At 44.2% G+C, this 14,508-nt stretch overlaps 1 protein-coding gene across 10 annotated transcripts in view; it reads right to left on the reverse strand.

Moving 5' to 3' along the window:
* TCF7L2 (transcription factor 7 like 2) overlaps positions 1-14,508 on the reverse strand; it is a 179,852-nt gene that overhangs the window by 111,071 nt on the left and 54,273 nt on the right. For 8 of the 10 annotated variants that reach the window (XM_050898623.1, XM_050898621.1, XM_050898619.1 and 5 more), the window contains exon 4: positions 4,663-4,764. The exons of 1 other annotated variant lie outside the window; for it this stretch is intronic. In XM_050898623.1, coding sequence (XP_050754580.1) covers positions 4,663-4,764 — 102 coding nt within the window. The remainder of the gene's footprint in view (positions 1-4,662; positions 4,765-14,508) is intronic. One more of the 10 variants, XM_050898624.1, reaches the window with a different exon arrangement.

Raw genomic sequence — 14,508 nt, forward strand, 5'->3', positions numbered from 1 at the left:
GTAAGTGCAAATCATACAAGACAAAGAAAGTAGGGACCAGACAGGGCAGACTGCACAGCTTCAACTCTAACCACTCTGGGAAACAACTCCTGATCCCTCCAAACCACCCAGCTGTCCCAGACACCCACTGTCCACGCACATCGACGAGGCTGAGAACACAGAGTACGTTTCAGACAGTTTTGCCTTCAGTTTTGCTTGTCATATTAATTTTTGAAAACACATTTTTACCTCTTTAAGACAAAAAAGTAAAAAAAATTAGATACACTACTGCACAGTGATTCTTTGTTCTTGGGGATTCAGTCTACTTTTTGGCTGTGTTCATTACATATTAGAAAACCCAGGCCAAATAGTACTAGAAGTCCTCCCCCAAGGTAACATTTACATCTACTCCAAAAGGCCTCCCTGCAGAAGAAAATGCAGGAATTTTTTAAACCTTTAACTGTTTTTTAAGACATATACTGTACCAAACCACCACCATTTTGGGTTCCGAATGTTTTTGCCTGGTACAAAGGAAGCTAAAAGCAAGTCTTTGTACAGCCAAGACAGCAGGAGGCAGGATCCCGGGACCGGTATTTCACCCATACTCCTGCCCAAAACAGGGTATGGCTGAGTCAGAGTATTTACTTTGCAGAGAACAGGGAAGAACAGCACTGTTTTTCTCCTTAAGGTTGTAGAAATGCATGTGTAGATAAAAAAGGTTTTAAAGGAGCTTGCTTTCTGTAGTGAGCAGATTTTGGAGATCGTTGCACAGACATACCACGCTCATTTTCACTTGCCTGTCCACACTGCAACAGAAGATTCTCATGCGAGAATCCCACTCCTAGGGCACCCAGATCTCATCCTTACCACCAAGCTGGCGGCACACGCATGGAGCAGATCAGGTGCATGTTGAACATGGGATTTCAGGACAACTAGCACCCTACCTGCTTAGAGGAGCATGCAAGGCACCCAGCTGGGTCTGCTTTACACCCAAGAACTTCCTCCTAAAACTGTTTTACAAAGTCTTAGTACCTTCAATGAAATCAAAGGTCAGAAAAAAGAGGGGAAATAACCATAAAAACCCTTAAAAAAAAATCCTAGCCTCATAATAGTACTATCCACAGGCTGAATTCAAAATTTTGACCTAGCAAGCTTAATAGCGTACTATTAAAACAATTTTTCCCCCAGTTTTCTTTCACCTTTGGACACAGATAAGCAGCATGACTGTGCCAGAGCAAGATGCAAGAGTCTTACAAGACGAGTGAAGCACCTAAATGCAAATAAATGCATTGGTCTTAAATGGAGCCTCATGCTGTACCTTCCTCAAGACATGCTGAACATAATTTCAGTTTAATATTCTGTTTCTCATTATGGGCCTTGGAGACTCTCTGAAGCACCATGAAAAGCAGTATTAACCCAGCCCTCGGCACTGGGGGCAATCCAGCCAAATTATTCATGCTGGTCTTTTGCTTCGATTTTTGTAGTCTTAACTTAATGTTCTTAAACAAATCTGAAAGGAGGACAGCTGACAAATAGTACAGACTTTACTTAAGACATTACGGACAGCCATGTTCTGCAGCCCTGAGTCATTAAGCTAAAAACCCGCGCTGAAGCCAAGCGGAGTTTCATCGGAGCTGGGCGTAAAGGCTGCAGCCCTGCCATGGAGCTCATGGTAATCAGAGCCAAGCACTGAGAAGCAAGAACATTAAAAAAGAAAAAAGAAACAAGAAGGGAAAAAGAAAGAAAAAAAGAAAGGAAAAAAAGAAAAAAAAGGAAAAAGGATGGGGGGGGGGGGGAAGACATCCCCCACACTCTCCTTTCCTCTCTTTGTAATCCAGCTATAAAGATTAGCTTCAAATCCTGATTTCAGAGATAGGGGAAAGATAAGAAATGATTTGCAGGTGTTAGCATTTTCCTACAGATCTTCAGGGCAGCACAACTGATTTCAAGATGAAAAACTGGCATGGGTACACTTGGCGGGTAGACAAGACACAACATGGGTGGAGAACCAGTTTCTATCCCTATACGTTACACATTACGCTCACACAGAAACATCAGCATGCCCATGAAATACCCCTCATTGTTCCATAAAAAGATTAATCTCATTTTCACGTATGCAGAAACGGGTGTAGAGCCTCGTGCAAGAGCAGCCAGGTCCCAGGTGCTGTGGGCAGGCACAGCAGCGACGAACGGGGACACCAGAGAAGCCTGACACATCCCAGGCCAACTGGCATCTGTAGCCATTTCATCTCTCCCGAATGCCATTACCCACTCTAACTTTATTTACGAAAAAATAAGACCATTTTTACTCCACAGAATTAATGTTGCCTGGGGCAGATGCCAGGAAAAAGGGTGGAAAAAGCTGCCCCTTATTTATTTATTTTAACAGAACAAGGCAGAACAGTTTGCTGCTAAAAATAAACATTAAACCTTGCAGAACCTCCCCCCCCTCCCAAAAACCCCACTGCTCCCCCCCTCACTCCCTCCTCCGCCTTCTCTCCCTCCAACATTGTAAGTAGCACAAAAGATCACATTACAAATGCCAGCTGTGGCTCTTTTGGAAGGTGGCCTCCATCTCGGAGGTAGTATATGTTCCTCACGGCCTAAGTGGTTGCTATGGTAAATATGCTTTTTATTGAATAGCAGAGTGAAATAGCTTTTAAAGAGACCCATAAGAACCCCATAAATGGTCAAAATACAAGGCAGATCAACCTCAGCCTCCCTGGAAACAGGTTTCTCTTTATTTTCCAAAATGATTGTGATTTTTGAACCCTTTTTTTTTGTGTGTATTTGCGTTGTCCACTCGTCTCCACCTCACCCATACCCAGGTGGAGGGGCTGGAGAGGGCCGGGGGAGCCGGGACCCCAACCAGGCCCCCAGCACAATGAGCTGCTTTGGCTTTTAAAGGCAAGCACCCACTCTCCTGCACGGTGGGAGGCTTCAGGGACAGCAGATGCTCAGCACTGGGAAGCGCAGGTGATCCCCAGCGAAGCTACCCACCGAACTCAGCCTGCCCTCCCAGGCTGCAACCAGCCAGGAGAAACCTCCTGCTCCCTCGCCATCGCCTCCTACAAGCCTCACACCACTCCACCGCGCTGGCCCCAGAGCCCTGGGAACGCTCCCATCCCCTGTGCCGGTCCTCCAGCACAGCAGTAAAAAAAAAAGAATTAAAATAAGGAAGTTACTTCGGTTCATTTCTTATTAAGAATAAGATGATGGCAGGTTTTCATGGCTGTAGATTTCTAAATAACCAGCCAAACATCTTTTCTCTGATCTCTTCCTCAAGTGACGACCCAAGTGGACGGGAAGGAAAAGCAAAGTCATTCTGAAAAAGTGAAGCAACCAGCACTAGATATTAACTAAGCAAATACCAGTCTTGTTCCCATCGCTCTCTGGTCACACTGAGGGATGGTTTAGAAGCTGTGGACTCAAAGATAGGAAACCTTTTTTCTTTTTAAATAAAGAACTAAGACACTCATAGCAAAGGGCTGACACTTCTCAAGTTAAAGAGACAACAATGGAAAAAGCAGCTCCTCAAAAATGTTTAGTATGATTCGAGATTTCTAACAAAACAAATGTGTGCCTTGGATGATCTACCAGCTACATCAGCCTTAGACTGTATAGCAAAAGATAAAGAACAAGCAATGTTTCTTTTCCTGGGATTCACCTTATCATCCAATGGTTATAAAAATGTTTAAAAAAAAAAAAAACAAACATGTAAAACTTGATAAGGTATTTCAGAAGAAATATTCTAACCCACTACGTGCCATCTTCTCCAGAAGTAAATTTCCCAGATGAACGCTCAGAGCTAAGATGCTCCTTAACAATAGATGGCACTGACACTGGCTATGGGTGAGGATGGGTGAATGCATACCGCCCCTTTTGCATAACACCGTACAAACAAACAGTTTCCTTTTAGACCTCTATGGATGCTATTTTAGAAAGTAAAATAAAACCCCAAACCCCTCTCATGCAAATTTGTATTGAACATTTCAAACTCAACATTGTTGTTACAATAGAAGCAAGAAAATTTAACTGAGATCTCAAAATTGAAGTGAGAAGTTAATAAAGGTATTTTTAGTAATGCTACTCATTATAAAGAGAGTTTTATATTTTGCAAGTTGTAAACATTTGGTAACACTTTTTATACTAAATGAAAAGTCATCACAACACATAGGGACGTGTGCTCTGTTGAGCTTGGCTCTGTTGAGCCTTCACCCAGGTAAAATGCTGACCAACTCTCACAAAATTTCATTCAAGATTTTGCAATAAGAAAAGATTTTTTTAGTAAACGCCATAGAACAGGCTTGGGTTTTATCTTTTTAATGCTTTCCAAAAGTGTCTCTTGATTCTCTTCAGTTCAACATTGTCAGATGTGTAAACCAGCCTGACTGGACTTCACTGCCACTAAGTAATTCTGCAGTGTGTAAATTTAGAGCATTCTCAACTCTCTGCTCTCCTATAAGGCACATGAATGATAATTTCATAAACAGCCCAGCAATAGCAAACATATTCCCTCCTTTTACCATGGGCTCATTAGGGGGTTGGTTTGTTTTGAAGTATTTCTCTTTTGGTTTGTGTAAAAGAAAACTGATGACAATCAATGCCATTAATGTCAAATGCCCTTTTTTTTTTTTTTTCTTTTTAAAAACAAAGGAAGAACATCTTTCTGCGTTTACTTACAACAATGTGTGCTGGAGATGGAGACCTAGCATCCTTGAGGGCTTGTCTACTCTGAAGGCTCCCTGCCTGAACATCAAGCAGTGGCCATTTCATCTGCAGATACTGGATGGAGGAAACAAAAATGGGGAAAGAAAAATGAGTTCAGAAAAGAAAGGCAAAAAAAATAACAAATATTAGGTAACATGGGTAAAAAGATATAAATTAAAACTTATGCAAGGAACTGAAACAAAAATTAAGACGACTTTGCATGTTTGTGGAGACAAAATCTGTGCAGAACACTAACAATTTCATACCACTACATTACGGTTCAGGAATAAGAAAATAAAACAGATTGCAAAGACAGTATTACATTGATTTTACTAATCGTAGCAAATCTAAAAGAAGAATAAAACCCACACAGAAACAAAATACCAAAACCATGGAGAGGATGGGACAAGGGAGGGGAAGGTGGATTATCAGTCTCAGGAGAGGGAAAACACGTATTGTGGGTTAAGAATATGATCTCATTATTTAATGGGTTATCTGTCAGCCTTCTTTCAACAAATGCACCATGCCAACTCCTCCAACTTCCCAGCACTGTATAAGCCCTAAAGGCAGAGGTCTACCCCAAAAAAGAAGCAGCACTGCTGGGTCTTAGCACCTATTTTCTCTACTTTTTACTGTTTCTGGAAGTCACCACAGATTATTTTCTTCTTGCTCATCTTCTGCCGGACAACCCCTAAGGGACTCGCACAGTGTAACTTATTCAATTACAAGGCCAAACTTAATAAACTCTCCCGTTGATGATGTCCAAGACAGAGTACAGCCTGGTGCACTCAGGCCCAGCTGCGCTGGCCAGGCGCTCAGGGATAGCCACAACTTCTTTATGTCACTGTCATCGGCAGATAGGCTGAATACACACAGGCAGCAAGTTTGCAGCATAAGGGGGTGTTGATTCAAAAGCAAAAAAAGCTTAACTACACTTCAAGAAGGAGCAGAACGTTCTCACAGACTTAACCAGCATCAAATATCGAGAAAACTTCTGCTCTCGGGCATGCATGTCCTCTCACTAAACTCCCTGGAGGAGCCATTGCACCCCAGCCAGATCAAACAGCGGAGCTCAAGGCTTCCACCAAACAGGTGAAGTCTCGAGCTGGTACCCAGATTGCTGCATCAGAAGTGCTCGATTCTGACCAAAAGCAGCCCCACAGAGAAATTAGTTAGCCCAAACAGACTTCTGCACAGTACATCTAAATGTAATTTCAGCCCAAGCTTTTCTCTCTGCATGGTGCTGCACAGTGCCAATTAGGCGTACTGGTCAATATGTGATCTCTAAAAGCCCTGTGTCGTGCTGGAAGAAATGCGTACTGCCACATACCTTCAGCCCCCTCCCAGACTTAAGAAAAGCAGCTCTACGCATAGATCAGGCCACTGCAGAAGATCCTATTTAGCACTAGACTCTGGTTGACCTAACAGATCTATTCCTAGAAAATATCTAGAGAAATAGTTGTGTTTACCCATTCCTCCTTTTTTTTTTTTAGTAAGAGTAATCTTGAAGGACAACCACACACAAACAACCCCCGCCATCCCAGGCGAACAACGGAAGCCATATCTAAATCTCCATGAAGGAAGGAAGGAGATCTGGTTCCATGCTTTCAGCACATCACTATCACATTTGCTCACGTATGCAAAACATTTGTTAGCATGCAAGGCCTGTTTGCTGCAAGACCCTGGGCACCGAGGTGACCAAAAGCAGGAGTCAGCAGGAGGATGCATTACCAATTCCCATCGCTTGGAGGGCCTGAGATTTCGGACCTACCGGAATGCAAATAAACAAACCCATACTCTGGATTTGTGCCCCATACGAGTTCCTCAAGTTCCAAGAAGTCTTGTTTTTATTCATCTTCACATTTGGGATTTGTGCAATGTGGACCAGAATGTTTCAGCACTTCTTAAAAACAAGAAATAAAACCCAAACAAACCAGAACTAGTCTACCGTAAGCGACATTTCTAACTCTTATGACTTGACTGTAAGCCTCCAGATATTTGATCGCTTGTATCAAATCCCTGCTCTTCAATATAGGTGACCACAACATAAATTTTAAAGTGGAGATGATGTTAAAGTAACTTTCTAACCCTTTGTGGTTTCAAAAAAGCGCTTAAAAATGCAACCCAAGTGCACAGAAAATGGACTCAAAACCTAAGCTGACTGAGAGCTTCTTAACTTGAGGGGAAATCTGATACATTTCAGATTTGCCGATGGCACTGTTAAACAAGTCAACTGCTACATTTTTAGAAGTCCATCAGTTGTCTTAGACAGTGATCGTAACACCACCACATAAAGGGGCGTATGAATTGCAGAAAGGGTCTTGATGGGTCATAGCTACTACCAGCTTCCTCAGGTTTTCCAGCCAGCTAGAGAAGTGTTTTTCCCTTCTTCCAAGGAAAACATCCTCACAGGATGTGTCCCTCATGGTACACAACTGTTTCAAACTCCACAACCATTTCGGAGAGTGAGAAGTTACTGCTACCACAGCTAAAGCACTTATAAGAACCTGCCAGCTCAACTGGTGGCGTTTCAGGAAATGGCCACTAAGCCATTACCCACCAAAATAAACCAACCACTCTCATTTTTCCATGACCACTCCATGGTCACAAGCAACCCTGGAATATTCCTACAACCATGACAACCCATGAAGGAGCTGAGGGCCTGCGTTTTAGGACAGCTGCTGACAAGAAACACGTGGGCTTCTCTGAGACTGCTCCAAGGGCAGACTGAGGCACTGACACAGCAGCATGAGCAAGCTCACATCAGACCCCATCCAGTCAGTAATTATTGCAGGGATTACAAAGCCTTCAGGACTGTCAGTTCTGCTGGTTTTTTACTAGCAATAAATTCCCTTAGAAGAAACAGAGCAAGAAGGTATGGTTGCTCCTGCTCCACCTCGATCTCACAAGAGCCTCTACTTTCAGCATGCGTGCTCCCACACCAGGCTGACCAGCCTAAGTGCAAGATGAAAGTTTCAGAAGATCTTACTGCTACCTTGCTTTTCTGCTTTTAAAACCCTTAGTTTGGACTCTCAGTAAAGTCCTCCTCTTACCCACCCCTGCCAAAGAGGATCCAAGAAGTCTTACAGTGCAAAGGCTAAAACGCAGCCAAAGCTGCCTCTCCTCTTGGACGTGCATATGGAGCCCAGCAGGAATGGTCCAAACCCAGAGGGCTCAGTTTTGCACACAAGCACACACACAGACAGCTTCCATTTCCACCAGTGGATAACACACCAGTGGGGGGAAAAAAAGAAAATAAAATAAACAGTCCCCATGGAAAGCAGTAATGTGCAAGGGTCAATAAAGCAACTTCCACGAGCTCTACCAAGTGGCCAGGATCCAGAGCAGCATCCCGGCCCCGCCAAGGGCGAGATGTTCTGTCCGTCAGATAAACAGAGAGGGCCAGAGCCAGCAGCCAACGCCTGCATCAAGCTAACGAACCCACAGCTTCAATGGCAGGACGTTTGCAAAAGAAAAAAAAGTCCAATTTGCTGGCTTCAAATTGCCAGCCCCATTGATAAAGTATGAAATATTAGCATTGTTTAAGGTGACGAGTCTGACTCAAGGCCTCCTCATCCAAGAATTGTCATGCCTGTAACACAATATTGATGTGGTGGCTTATAATTCTTACTTTACATAAAAGCTTCATTGTGTGCCAAATTCAATCTCCACAGGCTACCTGAGCCACAGATTTTTACGAGTCTACATTTCAGCGCTGCGAGTCTACAATACACATAATTTTCAATTATGTTAGGGCAGAACAGGATCACTGCCTATATAACATTACTGGTTGGAGGAAATGAGACTCAGCCCTACTGCCGAGAGAGCTAACTGGATCCAGATGGCGGGCCGAGCGAGGCAGCCGTCCGAGGGAGCGACGTCGCAGCAGCCACCCCCTCCACAACTCTCTCTTTCACGATGGAGGGAGATGCCAAGCCATAGCCCGGGCTGGGAGGGGAGGATGCTTGGGCGGGGGGGGAGTCGCATCACAGCGTAGGGAGGGCGAAGGAAGAGGGGGGAGAGGCGTGATTGCTTTCGCAGGTTTACTGCTGCTGCCCTACGCTGCGATGTTCTTATTAAAGAGGAGAAAAATTAAGTCCTGTTACAGCGGAGAGGTAAATCCTTTCCTTCCTCAAGCAGCTAAATAGCAGGAAATCCTCTTCTCTCGGCCCTAAATGCAGATTTGAGCCAGACGGTTCCTCTGATTTGCAAGGAGTCCACAAAAATCCGAAGCCGACTTTCTCAGCCTTCTGACACTGCTTTTACATTCCTGCACCAGGGGGAAGGGTAGGAGGGAGGGAAGTTCCCACCATCCTGCTCCTGCAAACGCTGGACACACGCTCGCTCCTCTCCTGCTTCTGTGTCTCAGTGTGGAAATTAGGACTTCCCTGTACAAACATTGAACTTTTCAACAAATTAACTCTAACAAATCTGTGCAAATTATTTCAGAGCAAAACTGTTGAAATGGGCTCTGCTGGTCTGCTTTTAACATTTTTTTAAATAATGTCATCTTGGCATAAGTATTTTATTCCCTGTTTAACAATATGATCTGATGGGGATCATTAGCATGTGTGTGTTTAAAAAAAAAAAAAAGTTTTATGGCAAGTCTCAGAGAGCTTAAGCAAAATAATTGTTAAGCTCCAGGCCTCTGCACAAAAATTAAAACACGTATGGGGCGAGCGTACTTGAGAGAAACCAAAGCTTTTAAAAAGGCTGTTAAATTGTCAGCACAAGGGAAAAGGCAAATGATTTGAACGGCCCAGATTTTTTTCTGTAGAAGGGGAACAAAAAAAAAAACCACCCTACCCTCCACTCCTATGAGCATCACGTCCACACCTCCCATCTGCAACTAGAAGGTCCTGCAAAGCACGGACCCACCAAGAGCAGCTCTGCACACCCACCCCCCCAAATACCACCCAAAGCAGCTGCTTTCCCGGGCACCAGTGGGGCAAACAAACACCTTTCCCAAGATTTCACAGCAGAGTTGGTCAAAAGCAGCTAAAATTCACATCCAAGACTAGAGGAGTTTGGTGGAAACTCTTACTCACGGCCGGCAGCCGCCCCCTACGCCGGGGCCGGGCTCACAGCAGCGCAGCCCCGATGGAGGGGATGGCACAGAGCTCGCAGGTGTTTCCTGCACCGGTGTCCAACCTGGAGCTGCTCCCTTGTCACGCTATTGTTTTCACTGCTGGAATGCCCTACGAGTGATGTCCCACAGCATATAAATACATAAACGCAATTTAAAAAAAAAACAAAACACAAAACCACCGTATTTTTAAATGGAGGGAAAGCTGCACAACACTTTCCAGCTCAGGTTTCCTGCAGCTGGTGCTTATTAGCTCCCAGGAACTGAAACAAGCAGGAGCGGGGCTCCTGGAGTCAGCTTGATGCCATGGGCCTCCAATACCTCCCCTAACCATGGGACCACATCTCCACCTTCAGAGTCTTCACTTTCTCCCTGGATCTCAACATGCCATACAAACAGAAATATTCCTGATCCTAGTTTTGTTGTTAGTCTCTCCCTTGGCCAGAGTTGCAGAATCACGTGGAAGTACACACCTGGACGTCAACTTTGAAGCTCAGGAGTTTCTCTGATATTTAGTAAGCAACTCTTCCGGGAGGGGGCATCTAGACAAATTTTAACCAAAGATAATCCAGTAGTAACACAGGAGAGCGCAATGCTGAGGGGAGGGCTGAGAGTTATGGGGAAGGCGACAGGAACGAAGACGGAGCTTAACAAGACTGTAATTGTCTGAGGACAAGAAAAATAGTTGCAAGAGGATGCTCATCTTGGTACCTACAAAGAAAGGTCTGCAACCTACTAGTGTCTCTACTTAAGTCAGAAGGCAAAGCCTCTAAGGATTTAAAAGTAGACCCTCAGCTTCTGCTCCATCCCTTAATTTACCTCAACCCCTTATTTTCGGTCTTCAGTTATCACCTTGTTTGTAGAGGTGTGCAGTGCGAGAGCAAAATCTGAAGGATTTATTTTAAATAACTGAAGGAGATTGCTGAAGGAACTTTAAAAGGGCCTCCTATTTCTTGCAGATCTGCAATGTCTGGAATTTTTTGTATGAGAAGTAATAGACACCACCCACAATGTTCAGCCCTTCTACAGAATATGTAATGTACCACGACGAGGCACAGGGGAGCTGCTCAAAATGAGAGCAACGAGGCTCATTTCAATGAGACCAATCCTCTCCACACAAAAGATTTCCCCACAGCATTCAAGAAATGAAAGCATGGAATTGTAAAACACGGAAGTATTTATCACATATCTCCACTTTTTTTTTTTTTTTAAACTAATATCACCCTTTAAACTATTGCAACACTGCAAAAATAATTAAATAAAATACATAAACAGGGAAAAAGCGACACAAAAAAAAAGAAACTGGTAAGTGTTGTGTACGTGCGCAGACACAGGCACATAGGCCATTAAGTCCTCTTCCCAATTTAAAATGCCACTTATTCACCAGCACTGGTATCAGCCAAACCATCTTGTGATATATTCCTGAACAAGACACTTGTAGTACCTTGAATTTCCCCATTATTGAGAACTCGAGTGACCTTGTCTCCTTCCCTTCCAGTAATACACAACAGACCCTGAAATGGGGGCCTTGAGTTGCCCATTTTAACATTTTGCCTGTGCCTTTGTCACATTGCTGAAGTGCTGCTAGGGCATAAAAAAGGAGAAGGCAGAGTCCTCCACAGCCTGAAAGTTACAGAAATGCATTAGCAATTAAACAGTTCAAGATCATCTCAAAGAAGGGATGCCTGAAAGCAGAAATCCTGCGATCTGGAAGTGCCTCACTGAAGCCATAGAGCAATCTAAGGCGACGGGCAAAGAGGATGCCCTTTTTGGGGTGGAACAAGGCATAAAGAAATAGTTTGAGCCCCACGGGCACTTCAACAACTCCAGTTCCCTCTTGCGTGAGCAGTCAGACTGAGTGGAGGTGGAGGAACATCCCACAAGCACCAGATCAGTCACCTCCTCCTGACCTAACCACCAGGCTCCATGCCCTCACAGCGCACACAGCTCTTCTCCCGCATCCCGGATGAGATGCAACACAACAGCTACACCTCATTACTACTACCGCATGTCACCCCTCTTACACCAGTTTTCTGTACACAGCAATAAGGGCACAGAGGAGACTGCTGTGAGAGAGAGCTAAAGAGAATAACCAGAAGCTTCCTTAAAAATTATTGCCTATGAAGTTCAAGCAAATTCAGATAATTATTTGCTCATCCTGATGTGGATGAAAGGCATTCTTGCCATCAGTTTTACTGAAGTAAAAGAGGTTTTTTGCTTCTAACGAATGCAAGGTTGGTAGACTACACTTGAGTTCTAGGATATTGATACTGAGCATGAAGAAACTAAGTAAAGGTTAATCAGCTACTGCAGGAATTAAAAACCATTTTTTTAGCTTTACAAGAGGAAGAGTGTTCATGTGACAGAAGTACAGCATTACTTTCTGCAGTTCACATGGTATCTCAGCAAAACAACTGCAGGCAGTGTTTCTCGATCCTGGGTGGAGCTTGGGAAAGCACCATTACTTTTTTCACATTTAATTTGAAAGCCTCCACAGCCCTCGCTGCACAAATCAGCAGGCTGGCTGAGTACTATTTGGATGTCTACAAAGTACTGTTCCAAAAGACAGGCACAAATAAAAGCATAATTTCAGTCGAGGAACAAGAACAAACTTCTTATCTACTTACTTTAAGCCGGCAAAAACCCAACTTCTTCATCTTCCAACTACTTTACCCAGATTTTCTCTGCAACCTGTTCTGTTCCACTCAAGCATAGAGTTTCCATTAGAAAAAGAATGGGACAGTCATGAAATCTCAACAAAGTCTTTCTGTAGATACGGCTTGTTTAGACTCAACAAAGCTAAACCAGCCTCCAAGACTCACCGAACAATTTGATGTACAGACCCACATTTAATTTCTCTTCCTGGCAATCTCCCAGAGAGTGAGAGAACAATCAGTAACCAGTGTTTGCATTAAGTCCAAGAATGCATTTTATGGTCTATAAAATATAATTCCTTTCCTCCCCATTAAATAAAGACAGTAAAAATATCTGACAGCACGTTAGAGACAGAGATCACGGCACTGAACTACCTCCATTGTAACAGAAGGGCTGCTCCAGGGGAACCCTGCCTCCCTTAAAACTTTCCAACTCTGTTAAGAGCGTAACTCTATCTGTAAAGGAGGTACTACAACTTTAAGCTTTACAACTACCTTTTTTTTTTTTAAAGGAAAAACAAAAAAACAAATCAAACCAAACCAACAGAGCTCAGTGATCAATCAGCCTAGTTCTACTTTAATATTGAAGAACATGTCTGCTCTGTCCTGCTCCCTTCTCACCCCACCGCATGGATCTGTGGCACAGGACAGCACAGTGATGTAAGGAGTAAAAGGGGTTCTCCAACACTCACCCCCACCTTCCCCTCGCTTCCATCACTCGGAGTCTGGAGCAGGAATTACATGTTTCCTAATTATGGGAAGCATTAACCAGACTCCTTCGGTACGCTGGTGGTAATGCCCATCAGGAAAGTCATCTCTACATGACCAGGATGCAAAATGGCTGCTGAACTGGTACCACTTTCCACTGCGTGTATGTGCGTGGAAAAAAACCCAGACAGACAGAGGCCTATCTTTGTGCACCTCTGTCCTGGATCAGTGCTACCTGCCTTCATCATTTGTTCCTATCATCAGAGATTGACAGTTGCCCAACCTGTTCTCCCAAGTGTCTCCTATTGCGGGAGGGGGGGAAGCCTGATTTGGTTTCTTATGGTGTGGAGGGATGGAGGAGGAGAAGGAGGAGGAGAAGGAGAAGGGCTGGGGCCGGCTGCGGCAGCAGGGTGGCTGCATGGTGGTGGCCCTCAGCAAGGCAGCACTGTGCCCCGCTTCCACAACACCGAATACAAGCAAGTGGCTTGTCACATCCTTTCTGTGAGGAGCTGCATGACTTCAGAAGCCTCAGTTTACAAAATCTGAGCCAAAAAGGGGGGTGATTGACAAAGCGCTTGGCACCTCCAGCTATCAGACGCCAGCAGATGCGTGACAAGGGCGAGAAGGGAGAAGGATACCCCGTGAGGCACATCCACCTCCGAAGGGGCCTCTCACACTATCTGGGTCGGGGCTTGTTGGTTTGTTGTTTGGTTTGGTTGGGGTTTTTTTTTGTTTTTTTTTTTCACTCTTTGATCCAAATTCTCATCTCGGGTTCTGTGAAGTACCTGAGAACAAGAGGCACGGGTGGGTGGGATCCCGGTATAAAGGTGCTACAGGAGAATTTAGCTATTTGCTTGTTATTGTAACGTCACCTAACGGGGTTTTACTGAAAGAGTCATATTTTCTCCCGCTGTTGGGTAAGTGAAACTCATGACTCGAATCACTACCACAAAAATTCCTGCCGATGTAGCAATTCTGGGTGAACTGCCGGGAGCCACTCTCTAGTAAACCCAGCAAGTTTCATACCAAATTTCCTGTTGCCTCCCTTGTGGTTTCCATGTGCGATTGGGTCTTTGATGCAACAAGGGGTTACTGCAGAATAGATGGCTCCAAGGGTTTCAGGCCCTCGTGAAAACCAAGAACTTGCAAAACTCTCTTTCCCCAGGGTTGGTAACTTTTGTCTATCTTTCTTTTTTTTTTTTTTTTTTTTTTTAAAACAAACCCAAAAAGTTAACTCAAAAGTGTAACCTAAAGGCAACCTCAGGAAAAAAGTCCTGGAGATAACACTGAAACCAGCAATATTCTGACCTCCTAGGAGAAGCTGGAAAGGTTGCTGTTGAGGTTATTTTGTTTTTCAGAAAGCCTGCCTTG

Source organism: Gymnogyps californianus, chromosome 6, assembly GCF_018139145.2.
Source record: "Gymnogyps californianus isolate 813 chromosome 6, ASM1813914v2, whole genome shotgun sequence".
Taxonomy (NCBI): Eukaryota; Metazoa; Chordata; class Aves; order Accipitriformes; family Cathartidae; genus Gymnogyps; species Gymnogyps californianus.